General features: G+C 39.9%; 1 protein-coding gene across 2 annotated transcripts in view; it reads left to right on the top strand.

The window, feature by feature from the left end:
• CDH17 (cadherin 17) overlaps positions 1-23,727 on the top strand; it is a 76,399-nt gene that overhangs the window by 11,482 nt on the left and 41,190 nt on the right. Inside the window, exons 3-8 of one of the 2 annotated variants that reach the window (XM_058444517.1) lie at positions 14,799-14,933; positions 15,841-15,979; positions 18,598-18,756; positions 18,862-19,061; positions 21,843-22,031; positions 22,277-22,427. In XM_058444517.1, coding sequence (XP_058300500.1) covers positions 14,799-14,933; positions 15,841-15,979; positions 18,598-18,756; positions 18,862-19,061; positions 21,843-22,031; positions 22,277-22,427 — 973 coding nt within the window. Of the gene's footprint in view, positions 1-14,798; positions 14,934-15,840; positions 15,980-18,597; positions 18,757-18,861; positions 19,062-21,842; positions 22,032-22,276; positions 22,428-23,727 lie in introns of those variants that run through there. The other variant, XM_058444518.1, reaches the window with a different exon arrangement.

Raw genomic sequence — 23,727 nt, 5'->3', positions numbered from 1 at the left:
CAGCTGTAATTTTGATAGGGATTGTACTGAATCAGTAGATAAACTTGGGAAGTATTGCCATCTTAACAGCATTAGATTTTTAAATCTGTAAACACGAGGTGTCTTTCCATTTATTTAGAACTTGTTTAATTTCTTTCAACAGTGTTTTGTAGTTTCCATTTTATAAGCTTCATATTTCTTTGTAAGTTTATTCTGAGATATGTTATTCTTTTTGTTGTGGTTGTAAATGGAATTTTAAAATATAATTTTTGGGTTGCTCTTTGCTAATGGTTAGATTGATTTTTATTTATTGATCTTTTATCCTGAAACCTTATAATACTTGTTTATTAGCTGTAATAGTTTTTTTTAGGTTCCTTAGAATTTTCCCTATATAAAATCATGGCATCTGTGAATATAGTTTTACTTTTTTATTTCCAATCTTTATGCCTTTTATTTCTCGTTCTTGCCTAATTTCCCTTGCTAGAATCTCTAGTACAATGTTAAATAGAAGTGGCAAGATTGAGTATCCTTGTCTTGTTTCTGATCTTACGGGAAAAGCTTTCAGTCTTTCACCATTAAGTACAATGTTAGCTGTGGGGCTTACTTTGGTGTCCTTATTAGCCTGAGAAGTCACCTTCTATTCCTGGTGTGTTGAGTGTTTTTATCATGAAAGGATGATGGATTTTGTCAAATGATTTTCTGCCTCTATTGAAATATGTGGTTTTTGTCCTTAATTCCATCAATATGGGGTACTACCTTAATTGGCCTTCATAGATTGAACCAGCTTTGTATTCTGGGATAATTTCCAATTGGTAATGGTATATAATACTTTTCATATGTTGCTGGATTCAGTTTGCTAGTATTTCATTGAAAAATTTTGTGTCTATATTCAAAAGAGACATTAGTGTGAAGTTTTCTTGCATTGACTTTTTTTCTGGTTTGGACATCAGGATACTGGCCTCATAAAATGAATTGAATAAGTGTTCCTTACTCTTCTAGTTTTGGAAGAATTTCTGAAGGTTTGATGTTAATTCTTCTTTACATGTTAGGTGCAATTCACTAGTGAAGCCATCTGGTTCTGGGCTTTTTTGTGTGTGGAAATTTTTTGACTACTAATACAATCCCTTGTTATAGTTCTATTCAGATTTTCTATGTGTTCTTGAATCAGTTTTAGTAGTTTTTGTCTGTCTAGAAATTTGTCCATTTGATCTAGGTTGTCTAATTTGTGGGAAAACAATTGCTCACAATATTCTCTTTAATACTTTTTGTTTCTATAAGGTTGGTAGTAGTCCTCTTATATTCCCAATTCTAGTTATTTGAATCTTACCTCATTTTTCTTGGTCAGTCCAGCCAAAAATTTGTCACTTTTGTGGATCTTTTCAAATAATCAACTCTGGTTTTGTTGACTTTTCTCCTGTGCTCTTATATTCTCCATTTCATTAATTTCCACTCTGATCTTTATTTTCTTCTGCTTGCTTTGCTATTCTTCTTTTTCTTGTTTTTCTTTTCTTTTTAAGTAGAAGATTAGGTTATTTGGGATATTTCATCGTTTTAAAGTATAAACATTTACAGTGATAGATTTTCCTCTAGGTACTGCTTTATCTGCATACCATAAGATTTGGCATGCTGTGTTTCATTTTCATTTACATCAAAGTATTTTCTTTTTTTTTTTTTTATTATACTTTAGGGTTTTAGGGTACATGTGCACAATGTGCAGGTTTGTTACATATGTATCCATGTGCCATGTTGATTTCCTGCACCCATTAACTCGTCATTTAGCATTAGGTGTATCTCCTAATGCTGTCCCTCCCCCCTTCCCCCACCCCACAACAGTCCCCGGAGTGTGATGTTCCCCTTCCTGTGTCCATGAGTTCTCATTGTTCAATTCCCACCTATGAGTGAGAACATGCGGTGTTTGGTTTTCTGTCCTTGCGATAGTTTACTGAGAATGATGTTTTCCAGTTTCATCCATGTCCCTACAAAGGACACGAACTCATCATTTTTTATGGCTGCATAGTATTCCATGATGTATATGTGCCACATTTTCTTAATCCAGTCTATCGTTGTTGGACATTTGGGTTGGTTCCAACTCTTTGCTATTGTGAATAGTGCCGCAATAAACATACGTGTGCATGTGTCTTTATAGCAGCATGATTTATAGTCCTTTGGGTATATACCCAGTAATGGGATGGCTGGGTCAAATGGTATTTCTAGTTCGAGATCCCTGAGGAATCGCCACACTGACTTCCACAGTGGTTGAACTAGTTTACAGTCCCACCAACAGTGTAAAAGTGTTCCTATTTCTCCACATCCTCTCCAGCACCTGTTGTTTCCTGATTTTTTAATGATGGCCATTCTAACTGGTGTGAGATGGTATCTCACTGTGGTTTTGATTTGCATTTCTCTGATGGCCAGTGATGATGAGCATTTCTTCATGTGTTTTTTGGCTGCATAAATGTCTTCTTTTGAGAAGTGTCTGTTCATGTCCTCTGCCCACTTTTTGATGGGGTTGTTTGTTTTTTTCTTGTAAATTTGTTTGGGTTCATTGTAGATTCTGGATAGTAGCCCTTTGTCAGATGAGTAGGTTGCAAAAATTTTCTCCCATTCTGTAGGTTGCCTGTTCACTCTGATGATAGTTTCTTTTGCTGTGCAGAATCTCTTTAGTTTAATGAGATCCCATTTGTCGATTTTGGCTTTTGTTGCCATTGCTTTTGGTGTTTTAGACATGAAGTCCTTGCCCACGCCTATGTCCTGAATGGTATTGCCTAGGTTTTCTTGTAGGATTTTAATGGTTTTAGGTCTAACATATAAGTCTTTAATCCATCTTGAATTAATTTTTGTATAAGGTGTAAGGAAGGGATCCAGTTTCAGCTTTCTACATATGGCTAGCCAGTTTTCCCAGCACCATTTATTAAATAGGGAATCCTTTCCCCATTTCTTGTTTTTGTCAGGTTTGTCAAAGATCAGATAGTTGTAGCTATGCGGCATGATTTCTGAGGGCTCTGTTCTGTTCCATTGATCTATGTCTCTGTTGTGGTACCAGTACCATGCTGTTTTAGTTACTGTAGCCTTGTAGTATAGTTTAAAGTCAGGTAGCGTGATGCCTCCAGCTTTGTTCTTTTGGCTTAGGATTGACTTGGCAATGCAGGCTCTTTTTTGGTTCCATATGAACTTTAAAGTAGTTTTTTCCAATTCTGTGAAGAAAGTCATTGGTAGCTTGATGGGGATGGCATTGAATCTATAAATGACCTTGGGCAGTATGGCCATTTTCATGATATTGATTCTTCCAACCCATGAGCATGGAATGTTCTTCCATTTGTTTGTATCCTCTTTGATTTCATTGAGCAGTGGTTTGTAGTTCTCCTTGAAGAGGTCCTTCACATCCCTTGTAAGTTGGATTCCTAGGTATTTGATTCTCTTTGAAGCAATTGTGAATGGGAGTTCACTCATGATTTGGCTCTCTGTTTGTCTGTTATTGGTGTACAAGAATGCTTGTGATTTTTGTACATTAATTTTGTATCCTGAGACTTTGCTGAAGTTGCTAATCAGCTTAAGGAGATTTTGGGCTGAGACAATGGGGTTTTCTAGATATACAATCATGTCATCTGCAAACAGGGACAATTTTAATTCCTCTTTTCCTAATTGAATACCCTTTATTTCCTTCTCCTGCCTGATTGCTCTGGCCAGAACTTCCAGCACTATGTTGAAAAGGAGCAGTGAGAGAGGGCATCCCTGTCTTGTGCCAGTTTTCAGAGGGAATGCTTCCAGTTTTGGCCCATTCAGTATGATATTGGCTGTGGGTTTGTCGTAGATAGCTCTTATTATTTTGAGATACGTCCCATCAATACCTAATTTATTGAGAGTTTTTAGCATGAAGAGATGTTGAATTTTGTCAAAGGCCTTTTCTGCATCTATTGAGATAATCATGTGGTTTTTGTCTTTGGTTCTGTTTATATGCTGTATTACATTTATTGATTTGCGTATGTTGAACCAGCCTTGCATCCCAGGGATGAAGCCCACTTGATCATGATGGATAAGCTTTTTGATGTGCTGCTGGATTCGGTTTGCCAGTATTTTATTGAGGATTTTTGCATCAATGTTCATCAAGGATATTGGTCTGAAATTCTCTTTTTTGGTTATGTCTCTGCCAGGTTTTGGTATCAGGATGATGCTGGCTTCATAAAATGTGTTAGGGAGGATTCCCTCTTTTTCTATTGATTGGAATAGTTTCAGAAGGAATGGTACCAGTTCCTCCTTGTACCTCTGGTAGAATTCAGCTGTGAATCCATCAGGTCCTGGACTCTTTTTGGTTGGTAAGCTATTGATTATTGCCACAATTTCAGAACCTGTTATTGGTCTATTCAGAGATTCAACTTCTTCCTGGTTTAGTCTTGGGAGGGTGTATTTGTCGAGGAATTTATCCATTTCTTCTAGATTTTCTAGTTTATTTGCATAGAGGTGTTTGTAGTATTCTCTGATGGTAGATTTTATTTCTGTGGGATCGGTGGTGATATCCCCTTTTTCGTTTTTTATTGCATCTATTTGATTCTTCTCTCTTTTCTTCTTTATTAGTCTTGCTAGCGGTCCATCAATTTTGTTGATCTTTTCAAAAAACCAGCTCCTGGATTCATTAATTTTTTGAAGGGTTTTTTGTGTCTCTATTTCCTTCAGTTCTGCTCTGATTTTAGTTATTTCTAGCCTTCTGCTAGCTTTTGAATGTGTTTGCTCTTGCTTTTCTAGTTCTTTTAATTGTGATGTTAGGGTGTCAATTTTGGATCTTTCCTGCTTTCTCTTGTGGGCATTTAGTGCTATAAATTTCCCTCTACACACTGCTTTGAATGTGTCCCAGAGATTCTGGTATGTTGTGTCTTTGTTCTCGTTGGTTTCAAAGAACATCTTTATTTCTGCCTTCATTTCATTATGTACCGAATAGTCATTCAGGAGCAGGTTGTTCAGTTTCCATGTAGTTGAGCGGTTTTGAGTGAGTTTCTTAATCCTGATTTCTAGTTTGATTGCACTGTGGTCTGAGAGACAGTTTGTTATAATTTCTGTTCTTTTACATTTGCTGAGGAGAGCTTTACTTCCAACTATGTGGTCAATTTTGGAATAGGTGTGGTGTGGTGCTGAAAAAAATGTATATTCTGTTGACTTAGGGTGGAGAGTTCTGTAGATGTCTATTAGGTCCACTTTATGTAGAGCTGAGTTCAATTCCTGGATATCCTTGTTAACTTTCTGTCTCGTTGATCTGTCTAATGCTGACAGTGGGGTGTTAAAATCTCCCATTATTATTGTGTGGGAGTTTAAGTCCCTTTGTAGGTCACTGAGGACTTGCTTTATGAATCTGGGTGCTCCTGTGTTGGGTGCATATATATTTAGGATAGTTAGCTCTTCTTGTTGAATTGATCCCTTTACCATTATGTAATGGCCTTCTTTGTCTCTTTTGATCTTTGTTGGTTTAAAGTCTATTTTATCAGAGACTAGGATTGCAACCCCTGCCTTCTTTTGTTTTCCAGTTGCTTGATAGATCTTCCTCCATCCCTTTATTTTGAGTCTATGTGTGTCTCTGCACGTGAGATGGGTTTCCTGAATACAGCACACTGATGGGTCCTGACTCCTTATCCAGTTTGCCAGTCTGTATCTTTTGATTGGAGCATTTAGCCCATTTACATTTAACGTTAATATTGTTATGTGTGGATCTGATCCTGTCATTATGATGTTAGTTGGTTATTTTGCTCGTTAGTTGCTATAGTTTCTTCCTAGCCTCGATGGTCTTTACAATTTGGCATGTTTTTGCAGTGGCTGGTACCGGTTGTTCCTTTCCATGTTTAGTGCTTCCTTCAGGAGCTCTTTTAGGGCAGGCCTGGTGGTGACAAAATCACTCAGCGTTTGCTTGTCTGTAAAGTATTTTATTTCTCCTTCACTTATGAAGCTTAGTTTGGCGGGATAGCAAATTCTGGGTTGAAAATTCTTTTCTTTAAGAATGTTGAATATCGGCCCCCACTCTCTTCTGGCTTGTAGAGTTTCTGCTGAGAGATCAGCTGTTAGTCTGATGGGCTTCCCTTTGTGGGTAACCTGACCTTTCTCTCTGGCTGCCCTTAACATTTTTTCCTTCATTTCAACTTTGGTGAATCTGACAATTATGTGTCTTGGAGTTGCCCTTCTCGAGGAGTATCTTTGTGGCGTTCTCTGTATTTCCTGAATCTGAATGCTGGCCTGCCTTGCTAGATTGGGGAAGTTCTCCTGGATAATATCTTGCAGAGTGTTTTCCAGCTTGGTTCCATTCTCCCCATCATTTTCAGGTACACCAATCAGACGTAGGTTTGGTCTTTTCACATAGTCCCAAATTTCTTGGAGGCTTTGTTCATTTCTTTTTATTCTTTTTTCTCTAAACTTCCCTTCTCTCTTCATTTCATTCATTTCATCTTCCATCAGCGATACCCTTTCTTCCAGTTGATCGCATCTGCTACTGAGGCTTCTGCAGTCTTCGCGTAGTTCTCGAAACTTGGCTTTCAGCTCCATCAGCTCCTTTAAGCCCTTCTCTCCATTGGTTATTCTAGTTATCCATCCTTCTAATTTTTTTTTCAAAGTTTTTAACTTCTTTGCTATTGTTTTGAATTTCCTCTCGTAGCTCAGAGTAGTTTGATCGTCTGAAGCCTTCTTCTCTCAACTCATCAAAGTCATCCTCCATCCAGCTTTGTTCCGTTGCTGGTGAGGAACTGCGTTCCTTTGGAGAAGGAGAGATGCTCTGTTTTTTAGAGTTTCCAGTTTTTCTGCTCTGTTTTTTCCCCATCTTTGTGGTTTTATCTACTTTTGGTCTTTGATGATGGTGATGTACAGATGGGTTTTTGGTGTTGATGTCCTTTCTGTTTGTTAGTTTTCCTTCTACCAGACAGGACCCTCAGCTGCAGGTCTGTTGGAGTTTACTAGAGGTCCATTCCAGACCCTGTTTGGCTGGGTGTCAGCAGCGGTGGCTGCAGAACAGCGGATTTTCGTGAGACCACAAATTCAGCTGTCTGATAGTTCCTCTGAAAGTTTTGTCTCAGAGGAGTACCCGGTTGAATGAGGTGTCAGTCTGACCCTACTGGGGGGGTGCCTCCCAGTTAGGCTGCTCAGGGGTGAGGGACCCACTTTAGGAGGCAGTCTGTCCGTTCTCAGATCTCTAGCTGTGTGCTGGGAGAACCACTACTCTCTTCAAAGCTGTCAGTCAGACAGGGACATTTAAGTCTGTGGAGGTTCTTGCTGAGTTTTTGTTTGTCTGTGCCCTGCCCCCAGAGGTGGAGCCTACAGAGGCAGGCAGGCCTCCTTGAGCTGTGGTGGGCTCCACCCCGTTCGAGCTTCCTGGCTGCTTTGTTTACCTAAGCAAGCCTGGGCAATGGCAGGCGCCCCTCCCCCAGCCTCGCTGCCGCCTTGCAGCTTGATCTCAGACTGCTGTGCTAGCAATCAGCGAGACTCCGTGGGCATAGGACCCTCCGAGCCAGGTGCGGGACACAATCTCCTAGTGTGCCGTTTTCCAGGCCCATTGGAAAAGCGCAGTATTAGGATGGGACTGACCCGATATTCCAGGTGCCGTCTGTTTCCCCTTTCTTTGACTAGGAAAGGGAACTCCCTGACCCCTTGCGCTTCCGGAGTGAGGCAATGCCTCGCCCTGCTTCGGCTCGCGCACAGTGCGCTTCACCGACTGTCCTGCACCCGCTGTTAGGCACTCCCTAGTGAGATGAAACCAGTACCTCAAGCAGAAATGCAGAAATCACCCGTCTTCTGTGTCGCTGGGGCTGGGAGCTGGAGACCGGAGCTGTTGACATCAAAGTATTTTCTAATGTCCCTTTTGATTTCTTCTTTGACCTTTGGTTTTTAGAGTATATTGTTATTTTACATATTAGTGATTTTCCCAAATTTCCTTATATTGTTTTTAACTGTATTCAATTGTCAAATACTTTGTATAACTTCAATCCCTTTAAATTTATTGAGACTTGCTTATGGTCTAACATATAACCTGTCCTGGAGAATGTTCTATGTGACTGGCTTTTGTTGGATGGAGTGTTGGGTGTTAGCTTCTAATTGGTTTATAGTATTGTTCAAGTCTTCTGTTTCCTTATTGATTTTCTGTTCTACTACTATTTAAAGTCTTGAAATCTTCAATTATTACTGTTGAATTATTTAATTTCCTTTCCATTCTGTCAGCTTTTCTTTCATGTGTTTTGAGGTCCATTGTTAGGTGCATATATGTTTATAATTGCTATGGTTTCTTAATGGATTGACCCTTATATCATTATAGAATATCCCTTTTTGTCTCTGAAAATTTTGTTTTAAAGTCTGTTTTGTCTGATAGTAGTATAGGTTAATTTTATTCTCATTTTTAAGGATAGTTTTGTTGGATTTACAGTTCTTACTTGGCCACTGTTTTTCTTTCAGCACTGTTTTTTGTTTTTGTTTTTGTTTGTTTGTTTGCTTGTTTTTGTTCGAGACAGAGTCTCACTCTGTCCTCCAGGCTGGAGTGCAGTGGCACCATCTCGGCTCACTGCAAGCTCCGCCTCCTGGGTTCACACTATTCTCCTGCCTCAGCCTCCCAAGTAGCTGGGACTACAGACGCCCACCACCATGCCCGGCTAATTTTTTGTATTTTTAGTAGAGATGGGGTTTCACCATGTTAGCCAGGATGGTCTTGATCTCCTGACCTTGTGACCACCCACCTCGGCCTCCCAAAGTGCTGGGATTACAGGCGTGAGCCACCGCGCCTGGCCTCTTTCAGCACTTTGAATGTGTCATTCCACTGCCTTCTGATCTCCATGGAAAATCAGCTGTTAATTTTATTGAGGATCCTTTACATGTGATGAGTCTATGCACTTTTAAGATTCTCTATCTTTCAAATGTTTATGATGTGACTAGGTTTGGATTTCTTTGAGTTTATTCTATTTGGAGTTCATAGTGATTGTTGGATATATAGATACATGTCTTTCTTAAATTTGTGAAGTTTTGGGTCATTCTGTCTCCAAATAATCTTTTTTCCTCCTTTTTCCTTTCCTTCTGGAACTTTCGTTATGTATGTGTTTGTCTGCTTGATGGTGTTTCACTGGTCTCTGGGAATCTATTCATTTTTGTTCATTTTTTTTCTTTCAGTAATCTCTGTTAATCTGTTTTCAAGTTCACAAATTCTTTCTTCTGCTAGCTCAGATCTGCTTTTGAACACCCTCTTATGAATTTTTCCTTTCAGTTATTGTCCTTGTCAACTGTAGAATTTATATTTTAAAAATTTCTATTTTTTTTTATTATTATACTTTAGGTTTTAGGGTACATGTGCACAATGTGCAGGTTTGTTACATATGTATCCAGGTGCCATGTTGATTTGCTGCACCCATTAACTCGTCATTTAGCATTAGGTATATCTCCTAATGCTGTCCCTCCCTCCTCCCCCACCCCACAACAGTCCCCGGAGTGTGATGTTCCCCTTCCTGTGTCCATGAGTTCTCATTGTTCAATTCCCACCTATGAGTGAGAACATGCAGTGTTTGGTTTTTTGTCCTTGTGATAGTTTACTGAGAATGATGTTTTCCAGTTTCATCCATGTCCCTACAAAGGACATGAGCTCATCATTTTTTATGGCTGCATAGTATTCCATGATGTATATGTGCCACATTTTCTTAATCTAGTCTATCGTTGTTGGACATTTGGGTTGGTTCCAAGTCTTTGCTATTGTGAATAGGGCCACAATAAACATACGTGTGCATGTGTCTTTATAGCAGCATGATTTATAGTCCTTTGGGTATATACCCAGTAATGGGATGGCTGGGTCAAATGGTATTTCTAGTTCTAGATCCCTGAGGAATCACCACACTGACTTCCACAATGGTTGAACTAATTTACAGTCCCACCAACAGTGTAAAAGTGTTCCTATTTCTCCACATCCTCTCCAGCACCTGTTGTTGCCTGACTTTTTAATGATGGCCATTCTAACTGGTGTGAGATGGTATCTCATTGTGGTTTTGATTTGCATTTCTCTGATGGCCAGTGATGATGAGCATTTTTGCATGTGTTTTTTGGCTGCATAAATGTCTTCTTTTGAGAAGTGTCTGTTCATGTCCTTAGCCCCCGTTTTGATGGGGTTGTTTGTTTTTTTCTTGTAAATTTGTTTGAGTTCATTGTAGATTCTGGATATTAGCCCTTTGTCAGATGAGTAGGTTGCAAAAATTTTCTCCCATTCTGTAGGTTGCCTGTTCACTCGATGGTAGTTTCTTTTGCTGTGCAGAATCTCTTTAGTTTAATTAGATCCCATTTGTCAATTTTGGCTTTTGCTGCCATTGCTTTTGGTGTTTTAGACATGAAGTCCTTGCCCATGCCTATGTCCTGAATGGTATTGCCTAGGTTTTCTTCTAGGGTTTTTATGGTTTTAGGTCTAACATGTAAGTCTTTAATCCATCTTGAATTAATTTTTGTATAAGGTGTAAGGAAGGGATCCAGTTTCAGCTTTCTACATATGACTAGCCAGTTTTCCCAGCACCATTTATTAAATAGGAAATCCTTTCCCCGTTTCTTGTTTTTGTCAGGTTTGTCAAAGATCAGATAGTTGTAGATATGCAGCATTATTTCTGAGGGCTCTGTTCTGTTCCATTGATCTATGTCTCTGTTATGGTACCAGTACCATGCTGTTTTGGTTACTGTAGCCTTGTAGTATAGTTTGAAGTCAGGTAGCGTGATGCCTCCAGCTTTGTTCTTTTGGCTTAGGATTGACTTGGCGATGCAGGCTCTTTTTTGGTTCCATATGAACTTTAAAGTAGTTTTTTCCAATTCTGTGAAGAAAGTCATTGGTAGCTTGATGGGGATGGCATTGAATCTATAAATGACCTTGGGCAGTATGGCCATTTTCATGATATTGATTCTTCCAACCCATGAGCATGGAATGTTCTTCCATTTGTTTGTTTCTCTTTTATTTCATTGAGCAGTGGTTTGCAGTTCTCCTTGAAGAGGTCCCTCACATCCCTTGTAAGTTGGATTCCTAGGTATTTTATTCTCTTTGAAGCAATTGTGAATGGGAGTTCACTCATGATTTGGCCCTCTGTTTGTCTGTGATTGGGGTACAAGAATGCTTGTGATTTTTGTACATTGATTTTGTATCCTGAGACTTTGCTGAAGTTGCTAATCAGCTTAAGGAGATTTTGGGCTGAGACAATGGGGTTTTCTAGATATACAGTCATGTCATCTGCAAACAGGGACAATTTGACTTCCTCTTTTCCTAATTGAATACCCTTTATTTCCTTCTCCTGCCTGACTGCCCTGGCCAGAACTTCCAGCACTACGTTGAATAGGAGTGGTGAGAGAGGGCATCCCTGTCTTGTGCCAGTTTTCAAAGGGAATGCTTCCAGTTTTTGCCCATTCAGTATGATATTGGCTGTGGGTTTGTCATAGATAGCTCTTATTATTTTGAGATACGTCCCATCAATACCTAATTTATTGAGAGTTTTTAGCATGAAGCGTTGTTGAATTTTGTCAAAGGCCTTTTCTGCATCTATTGAGATAATCATGTGGTTTTTGTCTTTGGTTCTGTTTATGTGCTGGATTACATTTATTGATTTGTGTATGTTGAACCAGCCTTGCATCCCAGGGATGAAACCCACTTGATCATGGTGTATAAGCTTTTTAATGTGCTGCTGTATTCGGTTTGCCAGTATTTTATTGAGGATTTTTGGAGAAATAAAATACAGACAAGCAAATGCTGAGTGATTTTGTCACCACCAGGCCTGCCCTAAAGGAGCTCCTGAAGGAAGCACTAAACATGGAGAGGAACAACCGGTACCAGCCGCTGCAAAAACATGCCAAATTGTAAAGACCATTGAGGCTAGGAAGAAACTGCATCAACTAACGAGCAAAATAACCAACTAACATCATAATGACAAGATCAAATTCACACATAACAATATTAACTTTAAATGTAAATAGGCTAAATGCTCCAATTAAAAGACACAGACTGGCAAACTGGATAAGGAGTCAAGACCCATCAGTGTGCTGTATTCAGGAAACCCATCTCACGTGCAGAGACACACATAGACTCAAAATAAAGGGATGGAGGAAGATCTATCAAGCAAATGGAAAACAAAAAAAGGCAGGGGTTGCAATCCTAGTCTCTGATAAAATAGACTTTAAACCAACAAAGATCAAAAGAGACAAAGAAGGCCATTACATAACGGTAAAGGGATCAATTCAACAAGAAGAGCTAACTATCCTAAATATATATGCACCCAACACAGGAGCACTCAGATTCATAAAGCAAGTCCTCAGTGACCTACAAAGGGACTTAAACTCCCACACAATAATAATGGGGGATTTTAACACCCCACTGTCAACATTAGACAGATCAACGAGACAGAAAGTTAACAAGGATATCCAGGAATTGAACTCAGCTCTGCACAAAGTGGACCTAATAGACATCTACAAAAATTTCTATTTTTAATCAATATTCTATATCTGATGAGACATTGTTTTCAAACTTTAATTCTTTAGAGATGATTTCCTTTAGTTTTTGAATCTATCTAAAATAGATTTTTAAAAATCTTTAGTAAATCCAACATCTGGGCTTCCTCAGGGACAGTTTCTATTGACTTTTTAATATTTTCATACATTTCATAATTTGTTGAAAACCGAACATTTTAAATAATGTGATGTGGCAACTCTAGAAATCATATGTCTTTCTTTTCCTGGAGTTGGTTGTTGATGCTGTTTGTTTGCTTAGTGACTTTCTGTAATGAATTCTGTAAAGTCTGTATTCTTTGTCATGTCTGGCCACTGAAGTCTCTGCTCAGTTAGCTTAGTGTTCAGCTAATGACTAGATAGAGATTTCCTTAAATGCCTTAAGCCAGCAAGTCTCCTGGTGTTTACCAAGGGGCACTGTGTGTATGTTGGGACACAACCTTCAACTATGTGGCAGGCAGTTTACAACTCTGCCTTCACCTTCACTTTCTGCTTATGCAGAGACTCCAAGTCAGCCAGAGGTGAGGGATTAGGGCCTTCTCAGGTCTTTCCCAGGCACGCACACAGCCCTGCTCATGATAGTGGCCTTGTAGATTGCCAGGAATATGTTAGAGATTTTCAAAGCCCCTTATGGGCGTCTCACTTCCCAGCTTTCCCTTTTAAGTGTTTTGGTCAGCTACTTCTTTGCTTCAACTGTTATCACAGCCTCAGGCAGCTGCAATGTCGAACAATTGCTAATGGTTGTTTTCAACAAATGCCCCAGGGGAAAAATTGTGTGTAGTGTGTGAATTCTGAGTCCGGTCAAATGAAGATAAGTGTTGTAAGTAGATGTTCCCAGCGAAATGCCAACAGGATAGATAATGATAGTTCTCTGGTGATGGAGCTTTTGGGAAGCTACAAATGCTTCTCACCCTCTCCATGGTACTGTGGTGTGAGGCTGTTGCTTTCAAGGCTACTTCAGATCTTAGGAAAGGACCATGGGATTAGGGTGCATTAAAACACCACAAAGCTTAGTTTTTTTTTTTTTTTTTTTTTTAATAAACATTCCTTGGATTGTGCAAGCATCTGGTTAATTTCCCATATTCTGCAAAAGATGATATTTACAATTTTTGCCAGTGTTCTCATTGCTTTTATGGAGGAGCAGTTTTCTGCAGGCCCTTACTCCACCTTTCTCACTGATGTCTGGGTCTTTTTCTTAAAACACAAAATAGCAACATGTTCATTTATTATATAAACAATATAATATCAACAAGCAAACATGCACAAAAACTTTTTAACTTATAATCTTACCCATGTAACACATCAAATGTTCTTGTCTATTAAATTCCATTTCTTACCTACTGACATGAATTCTTTTGGTACTATAACAGTCTAGATTTACTCTCAAATTTACTTCTGTTACTTTACATCATTGTTTCTTATGTTTCTTCATAATTTGTAGAATGAACATTTTAATGATTAATATTCTGTCAAGTTCATGTGCCATAATAATTTCACTGTCCTTTTTTTTTGACCATTTAGGAGTTTTCAACCTTACTGGTATTATAAATAAAGTTACTTTCACTACAAGCACGTACTTGTTTGAAAAAATATTTCCTTAGGGTAAATTCTGTTTAGTAATGTTTGCTATCAAAGGGTACAAACATTTTATGCCTCAAGTTATTTCCAAAAGGATTATAGGAATTTATATTTCCATCAACAATGTTTCTTTATATCCATACTAACTTTGATATTGCTTTTAATTTAATAAAAATATATAAAATTATACAAAACTTAAGGTTGAACAACTTTTATGTTTTCTTAGTTATATGTGAATTTTCTGCTGTTGTGGTCTTAAAAGTGATATAGCCATATCTATGAATATGGTGGTCGGTATTTTCTTCACTTCTGAAAAAGTAATAGATTATCATATAGCATTTGCATTAAGTTAAAGCCACTTATAAATTGTTTTCCTTAACATTAATGTGTCTATTAATCTTTGTCACAATTTTTAGAAGTGCTAAATGACATATTTTATCCTAGCGAGAAAGCTACCCTTTTAACGCTTCTTAGAAGCTAGTAATGTCATAGATTTCAGATATTACCAAAAAGACTCTTTTAACCCCAGCTATAATTTAAAGCATCAATGACTTTTGTCAATGTATTGAATAATAGTATACAGTTTCTTGAGGAAAATGTATGTTAAATGTTACACAGTTATTGTGCAAACAAACTTTTAGAAGGTACCACTTTAAAAGTTGAGGATTTCTTATTTAGTAATTGAACCAAAGAAAATTTTACCTGAAATTGGTGACTTTCTACAAATTCCATAGCATTGTTTTTTCCCTTACAACCTAATCTGTTTTTTCCTTTTTCCCCAGTTTAAGGCCAATCCTCCTGCTGTGACTTTTGAACTAACTGGGGAGACAGACAACATATTTATGATAGAACGGGAGGGACTTCTGTATTACACCAGAGCCTTGGACAGGGAAACAAGATCTACTCACAATCTTCAGGTAAATTGATACCAGGTGAAGGGATCTAACTCCAGCCTCTCTGAGCACCCTTTGTTCTGGAAGTATGGCTGGCACCTTCCTTCCTTGCATAGAATCCAGTTACAGCTTTCCTTACATTAATGGCATGCTTTGCAATCCTCATATGTCCATTTCTTACCAGTTACAGAGGGGTGTGGCAAACATATCCTTTTCCTTAGGCTTTTTAACCAGAGTAACCCCACTTACATTGCCAGGACCCTCTGATGGCATTACTTATCCAAGTAAGACCACGCTTAGGTACTTGGATCAAAAGTCAGCACATCTCTGATACTTCAATGGTATCTGCCTGTGGCTGTTGCACTGGCTTGGGACCCATGAAGAAGGCTGCATCAGTGCTGGGATGGAGCTCCTTTGGGAGTTGGAAGAAGCAGAGGGAACCATTAGCCAGAAGTTGACTAAAAAGACCCTTCTCCCTCTCTTTCTCCTTTAGTTTTCACCGTTGGTATCTCAATAGCTAGGAAAGGCAGAGAGCTTACTATGGAAAAAAGAGTGAGATAAAAGCATTCTGTCTGGTACTTCTGCTGCAGGCCTTGCAGGCTGACCACCATAATGGCTCTGGAAGAGAACACAACACTTTCATATTCTCAGGGGTCACAGTGCTCTTGTTTCATGGACTCCAGCCATCCAGAACAGATGCATATTCAGCGTCCAGAACACCCTGCTGATAGAAAGTCACCATCATGATTAGCCAGGCTTAACTGATACAACCCCTATTTTACCATTTCCCAATTTGGGCTTTTGTGAGTTCTTTCTTGCCTACAGTCACCAGGCCATTGGTTCTTTGAGTTCTAATTTCCTTCAAGTGATTTTTGGGCATGTGACATGAAGTTCAGTCTCATCAATGTGGTTTCCTTTTCCTCAACATCAGGTTGCAGCCCTGGATGCTAATGGAACTATAGTGGAGGGTCCAGTGCCCATCACCATAGAAGTGAAGGACATCAACGACAATCGACCCACATTTCTCCAGTCAAAGTATGAAGGCTCAGTAAGGCAGAACTCTCGCCCAGGTAACAGGCAGGGGCCGGAGATATTTATGGAAAGATGGAAGGATGTCAGGTGGAAGGGGCAGACTTGTGTGGCTAATAGCTGCAGCTGTCACTCAATAAGCACTATCCTACCTACATTTCACACTGATTTGGGAGTCGTTTCACTATCTCTATTGCTCCAGAGCATGGTCTCTCAACGCAGCACTACATGTTGACATCTTGGGTCTGATAATTCTTTTTTTGGTCAGAGGCTATTCTGTGCCTTGTAGGATGATTGGCAGCATCCCCCTGACCTCTATCCACTATGTGCCCCCCGCCAAGTTGTGACAATAAAAATGTCTCCAGGCATTGCCAAATATCCTCTGGTGGGTGGAGGGCACAAAATCCCAGCACTTTGGGAGGCTGAGGTGGGAGGATCACTTGAGCCAGGAGTTTGAGACCAGCCTGGGCAACAAAGTGAGATCCTGTCTCTACAAAAAAAAGTTTGCTAGGTGTGGTGGTGCACGCCTGTAGTCCTAGCTACTTGGAAGGCTGAGGTGGCACAATCACTTGATCCCAGGAGATTGAGGCTGCAGTAAGTCATGATCACACTATTGCACTCGGTCTGGGCAACAGAGTGAGGTTCTGTCTCAAAAATTACCCCCCGTTGAAAAACACTTTTCTAGGGTGATCTTTAAGATACCTCAGAGCTCTAGAACACTGTAGAAAGGTGAGCTTACTCCCCTGTATCTCCTCAGGAACCTCCATTGATATTGTCACTGGTGGTTTCCAGCTCTTTTCTTCTCTTACATCCCATCTACGGCTCAGCCCTTCTCTATGCTGCATTGACCTTCTACCTTTCACTTCCACAAGAGCCCTTCATTAAGCCCTTCATTAAGGCCTTCATTAAGGCGTGAGTGTGTCCAGCAGGCACCTAGGAAGGAGCATCACCTCCTAACAGTTGCACACAACATAAATGAATATTAGACTTCAGAGTTCTCAGAAATATGGTTATATCAACATTTACTGTATTAGAAATTTTAAAGATATTCATTTAAAATAATACTAATCAAGACTTGGGACCATTTGCATCATCCCACCGTCAAGCTTCTTTCTTCTCTTTCTTCAATGCCTGCCTCCTAGAATTCCAGGAAAAGATTCACTTCACTTTATTATGTGGAGGGATGTCCCTGTCCCTGAAGCCGCATACCAAAGACTCACACAGACTCTGCTAAATGTGTAGCCTCCAGGCTGTACCTTTTCTCTCTTCACTAATAGAATCTGCTAGAGAAATGGCTTTCAAACTTTTTGGTTTCAGGACTTGTATATTCTCTTAAAATTTACTGAGGACTCCAGAGAACTTTTAGACATGTGGGTTATATCCAGTGGTGTCCTGGTAAAGGCTTAACAGCTATTTTTCTAGGGGAACAAAGCTCTGATTTGTAGAATTTTCCAATTTCCATGTTACAAATACTCCTACCATGGCCTATTTCAAGTGACCATTCGTATTAATAATTGACACACAAAATTTCTGAAAATTCAACAGCTGAGTCTCATGAGCTGTCGCCAGTACATCACTGGTTATATCTATCAACATTTACTGTATTCGAAATTTTAGAAATACTATGCAGCCATAAAAAATGATGAGTTCATGTCCCTTGTAGGGACATGGATGAAACTGGAAATCATCATTCTCAGTAAACTATTGCAAGGACAAAAAACCAAACACCACATGTTCTCACTCATAGGTGGGAATTGAACAATGAGAACTCTTGGACACAGGAAGGGGAACATCACACTCCAGGGACTGTTGTGGGTTGGGGGGGCGGGGAGGGACAGCATTAGGAGATATACCTAATGCTAAATGACGAGTTAATGGGTGCAGCAAACCAACATGGCACATGGATACATATGTAACAAACCTGCACATTGTGCACATGTACCCTAAAACCTAAAGTATAATAATTAAAAAAAAGAAATTTAAAAAAATTATTAATTCATTTAAAATAATACTAATCAACATGTTTTAATGAAAAATAATTGATTTTAAAGACAAAAATAGTAAGAAAAATGGCATTGTGTTAATCTTTGCAAATCTCTTTAATGTCTGGATTAATAGAAAACACTTGGATTCTCATGTCTGCTTCTACATTCATTCTCTTGCCATGTGCTAGTTTGGATGAAGTATATGAAGGAAAATTAGCCTCACACAGATATGCAGTTGGACAAGAGAGGAATGTTTTAATAGTATTTTGAGATAACTGGATATTCTTTAGTACTATACCCAAACTCAATAAATTGTGGTTTCTTAAAGATTAGTTGCAAAGTGAAATCAATATCAATGCCATATTTTCCATTCTTTTACACTAAAATTCATTAAATTATCTTGTACTTTAAATGGGTCTTTTATACATACATGACCTTTAGCTTTACAGAGCACTTGAACAGTTTCAGGGACCCTTAGAGGTTCTTGGACCAGACTTTGAGAAACCTTATTTTAGGGAAGGGGAGTGGGATAAATATTTATTTCCCCACTGGTGTGAATTGTCATACCTTTCCCTATTATATCTCCACTTTTTAGGTGGAAAAAGTAGCTATGGTTGGTTTGGGTTTCGACTAATATCTTTTTTTTTTTTTTCTGGGTACGTTTTCTTAAACAGGAAAGCCCTTCTTGTACGTCAATGCCACAGACCTGGATGATCCGGCCACTCCCAATGGGCAGCTTTATTACCAGATTGTCATCCAGCTTCCCATGATCAACAATGTCATGTACTTTCAGATCAACAACAAGACGGGAGCCATCTCTCTTACCCGAGAAGGTATGTTCAGGGGTGCCCTGGTAGGATTGTCTCGGTCAGAAAAAGGGAGTTTGGTCTGTCTCTTCCAGAGACGCTTCCTATTCCCTTCTCTCCTACTTCTCACAGGATCTCAGGAATTGAATCCTGCTAAGAATCCTTCCTATAATCTGGTGATCTCAGTGAAGGACATGGGAGGCCAGAGTGAGAATTCCTTCAGTGATACCACATCTGTGGATATCATAGTGACAGAGAATATTTGGAAAGCACCAGAACCTGTGGAGATGGTGGAAAACTCAACTGATCCTCACCCCATCAAAATCACTCAGGTAGTACCCGAGCCCAAGTAACACTGAGAGCCAACCAGATAAATGGCTTCACTTTGTAGAGACCCACCCTCACATTCTTCACTGATATACTTATTAGATACATTTTTGCATAGCATGATTATAAAGCAAATTATATAGCCTCTGGCCCCGAGTCACTGGACTTGACCATGCATCATGGGCAGGAAACTTGGATGCAGATATTACGTTAGGCCGTTTTTGCATTGCTATAAAGAAATACCTGAGGTGGGTAATTCGTAAAGAAAAGTTTAATTGGCTCATGGTTTTGCAGGCTGTTCAAGCATGGCTCCAGCATCTGCTTCTGTTGAGGGCCTTGGGAAAATTACGATCGTGGCAGAAGGCAAAGGGGGAGCAGGAGCATCACATGACGACAGTGGGAGCAAGAGAGTTAGGCGGGAGGTGCCACACACATTTAAGCACCAGGCCTCATGTGAACTCAGAGTGAGAACTCACTTATCACCAAGGGCATGGCGCTAAGCCATTCACGAGGGATCTGCCCCCATGATCCCACCTCCCACTGGGCCTCACTTCCAATACTGGGGATTACATTTCAAAATGAGATTTGGAGGGGACAAACATCCAAACTACATAAGATATATACTTTTGCTTTCAGAGAGAACCTCACTCACCCTCACCTTAAAAGTAGACAGCAGTGATGTTTGTTGTTCCCTGCTAGCAGTGTGGGATATGGCTGCCCTGCAGTGGATCGTTTATGGTGCACACATTGTATGTATGGACATGGTTTGCTTTGGGGCTTGCAAATAGTTTTGAAAGGCTGTTGCTGCTTATTGTGGAAAAAATCTTGACCCAATACACTTGCCCCATCATAGACTGAGGGACAGAGATAGGACTGGCTAGGGGTAAAAGTATCATAGCAGGGAACTCCCTCACACCTGGCATTCTATCTCCTGTGTGTGCCTCTCCCCTCCATTCAGATGCTTCTACTTCCCCACCTCCGTGGCATGTGCGCTTACCTTAGGCCCCCTCCTACCTTAGCTCCTAGAAATTCACTCTGGACTCCACCCAGATTTGATATTTTCTGGAAGCCCAGGAAATTTCTCCACATGAAAGCTGTGGGTTAGTGGGAGATCCCTGGATTTGGAAGCAGATGAACAAAATCATATTCCTGTTCCATCACTTGAATGACTGATCATAAACAAGTCATTTAACTATTCTGAGCCCCAATGTCTCATCAATAAAATAGGGATAATACTTCAGTGTTTTGTGAAGATTAACTGAGACAGTATCTGTAAAAGTAGATAAAAATATTAGATATTAAAATATATTATTATCAAGAAGTACTAGTTTGTAGTTCCCCTAATATTTTTTTAATGCTACTATTGTTAAGGGGCCCTGGAATGGCCTATCCCGTCATATTTATTGGGATGGGCCCAGGGACATTTATTTATTGAATGTTGAATTAATGAACTTCGACTTCAGGAGGGGAAAAAAAAGGAAGAACAGCAGGAAGAATTCTGATTTCCCAGTTAGAAAGAAAGCATGTCAGCACTCATTACCATGAGAATTTCTGATTGGGGGCCTAGACTAAAGTCTTCATAGCTATTATTCAGGTTACTCCCATAGGGATTTGTAAATGCTGCAAAGAACTCATGCTTAGTTGCCTTGGAGCTGCCAAGGAAAAATTCTAGAGTGACTACCCAATTTTCAGGCCTGGAAAAAATGCTCTGGGTGTTCTGAAACCCAAAAGGAGAGAGGGAGAGAGGGAGAAAGGGAGAGGGGGAGAGGGGGAGCGGGGAGGGGATACGGGGGAGTGGGGAGGGGGAGAGGGGAAGAGGAACTCAGACTGAATTTTTAGAACACAAGAGGAGCCCACTTTAGAACCAAGAAGGTAGTCTGCATGGACAATGGGTGATGCTTAAATAATTAGCAAGGGACAAAGTTGCTGCTGTGATACCTTCCCAGGCTGCTCTGAGAATAGTTTATTGTGGAAATTTCAACTAGCAGTAGGACCTCGGGCAAATCGCTTAAATTTTTTGTGCCCTAGTTTCTTCACTATAAAATAGAGATAACAGTAGTCTATACTTCAGAGGACTGTTTGGAGATTAAATGAGATAACACATAAATATGTTTAGAATTGTGTCTGGCATGTGGCAAACTCAGTAAACATTATTAATATATCAGACCAGGCTCTGTCTATATAGCAAGTAGATTGGTCTTACTTGTGTTATTTTTTATTTTTGCCAGGTTGTTTACAAACAACCCTAGGAGTTGGCAGTTACTCTCATCCCTGAAGTCTCTGAGGCTAAATATTTAGGAAAGGAATGTCCTTATTTTTGTATCATTTGTCTTACTTAATGGCATGGAGAAGACTTCAGAGTGGCCCCTATTGCCCCTGTTCATCTTCATCGGTGAGTGTTAGACGCTCACCATACATCGTGGCTTAGTCCTCAGACACTGCCAACTGCAAAGTACATTTTGTTTCTTAAATCGATGGTTCACGGATAGAAAGCTTTCACAGTCAGACTTCCAAAAGAAAGCAACCCAGAAACCCTGTAGAGGGTTTGTGAAGAATTGCTTTAGAGAAGAAACATTTCCTGGTGTGCTCTTTTCGAGCAACATAACTCGATGGGGGGAAACAGGCTTATTTTAGGTTAAAAGTGAAAAATGTAATTCAGTTGTTATAAGAAACCACAGACATACAAGGTTGTCAGAGATTTCAAATTGAGAACCAGAAAATTATTTCCTTTCCAGTTCTCTCAGTCCAAATGTAGCTTTCCTCACAACTGACTTTGGGCCTTGTAGGTGCGGTGGAATGATCCCGGTGCACAATATTCCTTAGTTGACAAAGAGAAGCTGCCAAGATTCCCATTTTCAATTGACCGGGAAGGAGATATTTATGTGACTCAGCCCTTGGACCGAGAAGAAAAGGATGCAGTGAGTAAAAGAGAAGAGTTTCACAGGCGACAAGACAAAGTCCTATGCCCATCTACAGTTGAGAGCAAAATGAATTTTACTTTAAAGAAAAAGAAAACACATTTCAGATTCCAGCATATTATTGGTTTTCAAAGACATGATAATTTTCACATAATTCTGACCCATCTCTTTTTTTTATTTTCCAATTCTAAGTGAATTAAAAATAAGGGAGTAAATGACATAGAAATGAAACAGCAATTTTCTCTGACTTTGGCAGAGGATGGCGGGTGAGTCTTGTCTTAACTCTGACTTTCCTGTTGTAGTATGTTTTTTATGCAGTTGCAAAGGATGAGTATGGAAAACCACTTTCATATCCGCTGGAAATTCATGTAAAAGTTAAAGACATTAATGATAATCCACCTACATGTCCATCACCAGTAACCGTATTTGAGGTCCAGGAGAATGAACGGCTGGGTAAGAAATGAGAGCTGCCTAATGCTGTGTAACTGCCCTCCATTTCTCTCCTTTGCTGGGTAAAAGGTGAGCAGGAGACCTTACTGGGAGTCAATAATCCATGTCTTCCACAGCATAGAGGTTGACTGTACCTTGGGAATCACGTAGGGATTGTATTTGGGATCAAACAGTATCTGGATAGTATTCTTTTTTTTTTTTTTTTTTTTTTGAGACGGAGTCTCGCTCTATCGCCCAGGCTGGAGTGCAGTGGCGCAATCTCGGCTCACTGCAAGCTCCGCCTCCCGGGTTCACGCCATTCTCCTGCCTCAGCCTCTCCGAGTAGCTGGGACTACAGGCGCCTGCCACCACGCCCGGCTAATTTTTTGTATTTTTAGTAGAGACGGGGTTTCACCGTGGTCTCGATCTCCCGACCTCGTGATCCGCCCGCCTCGGCCTCCCAAAGTGCTGGGATTACAAGCGTGAGCCACCGCGCCCGGCCCTGGATAGTATTCTTAAATTGGGGCTTTTGTAACTACCACTACCGCTACTGCCATTATCACTATTATCATCACCCTTACCACTACCATTAGTGTCACAGCCACCTACACTAGTATCTTATATACATGTATATAGGGATATCTCATTTGCAGGATTTCCCCATACATTATTTGACCTCTAATAATCTCATTAAAGAGATAATCTCATCACATTTGCCAAAGAATTTAAACATTTACACCCAAAGTCAGACAGACACCCTGCAATAAGTAAGCAATACCAGTGGAAGTTGACTTTTGACCTTTGGGCCGCCCTCTCTAAGAAGCTGATAATATAATTCAAGAGGCTGCTAGATGAAGTCAAATCCCATCTATTTTTATCATTTTTGCTTTGTCTTGCTATGTTTTCTTTTACTGTGTCTTGTGATAGCTTTTTAGTTTTTGTATAGGAACAACTTCTATAAGAACATTATAATTTCTGGGAGTTTTAATGGCTTCTCTGGGTTTGGGACAATGCTTGTCTATTTCCCCCCTGGCAGTGAACCCCTTGACTGAGCAGACTGGCATTTCTTGAAATGTTTTGTTCTGTTGCGCTGTGTACATTTCAGAGGCTTACAAGTGTAGCAGCCTCGCGACTATCATTTCTAGAGTTTTGCTGCCCTTGTGGACAGATCCTCCTATGCTTTGTGGATGGGCTCACATTTTCTTTTTGTCCCTCCATTCCTCACCAGACACACCTCTGACAGAGTGGGTGCCTTCCTGGAGGCTTGGTGGGTGCTGCTGGAGCGGCTTGCTCACACTGCTCATTATTTTTCTTCTTGCTATCA

This window comes from Hylobates moloch, unplaced genomic scaffold (assembly GCF_009828535.3).
Source record: "Hylobates moloch isolate HMO894 unplaced genomic scaffold, HMol_V3 SCAFFOLD_9, whole genome shotgun sequence".
Lineage (NCBI taxonomy): Eukaryota > Metazoa > Chordata > Mammalia > Primates > Hylobatidae > Hylobates > Hylobates moloch.
Note: the sequence above shows the minus strand (reverse complement) of the source record. Positions and strands in the feature narration are given on the sequence as shown.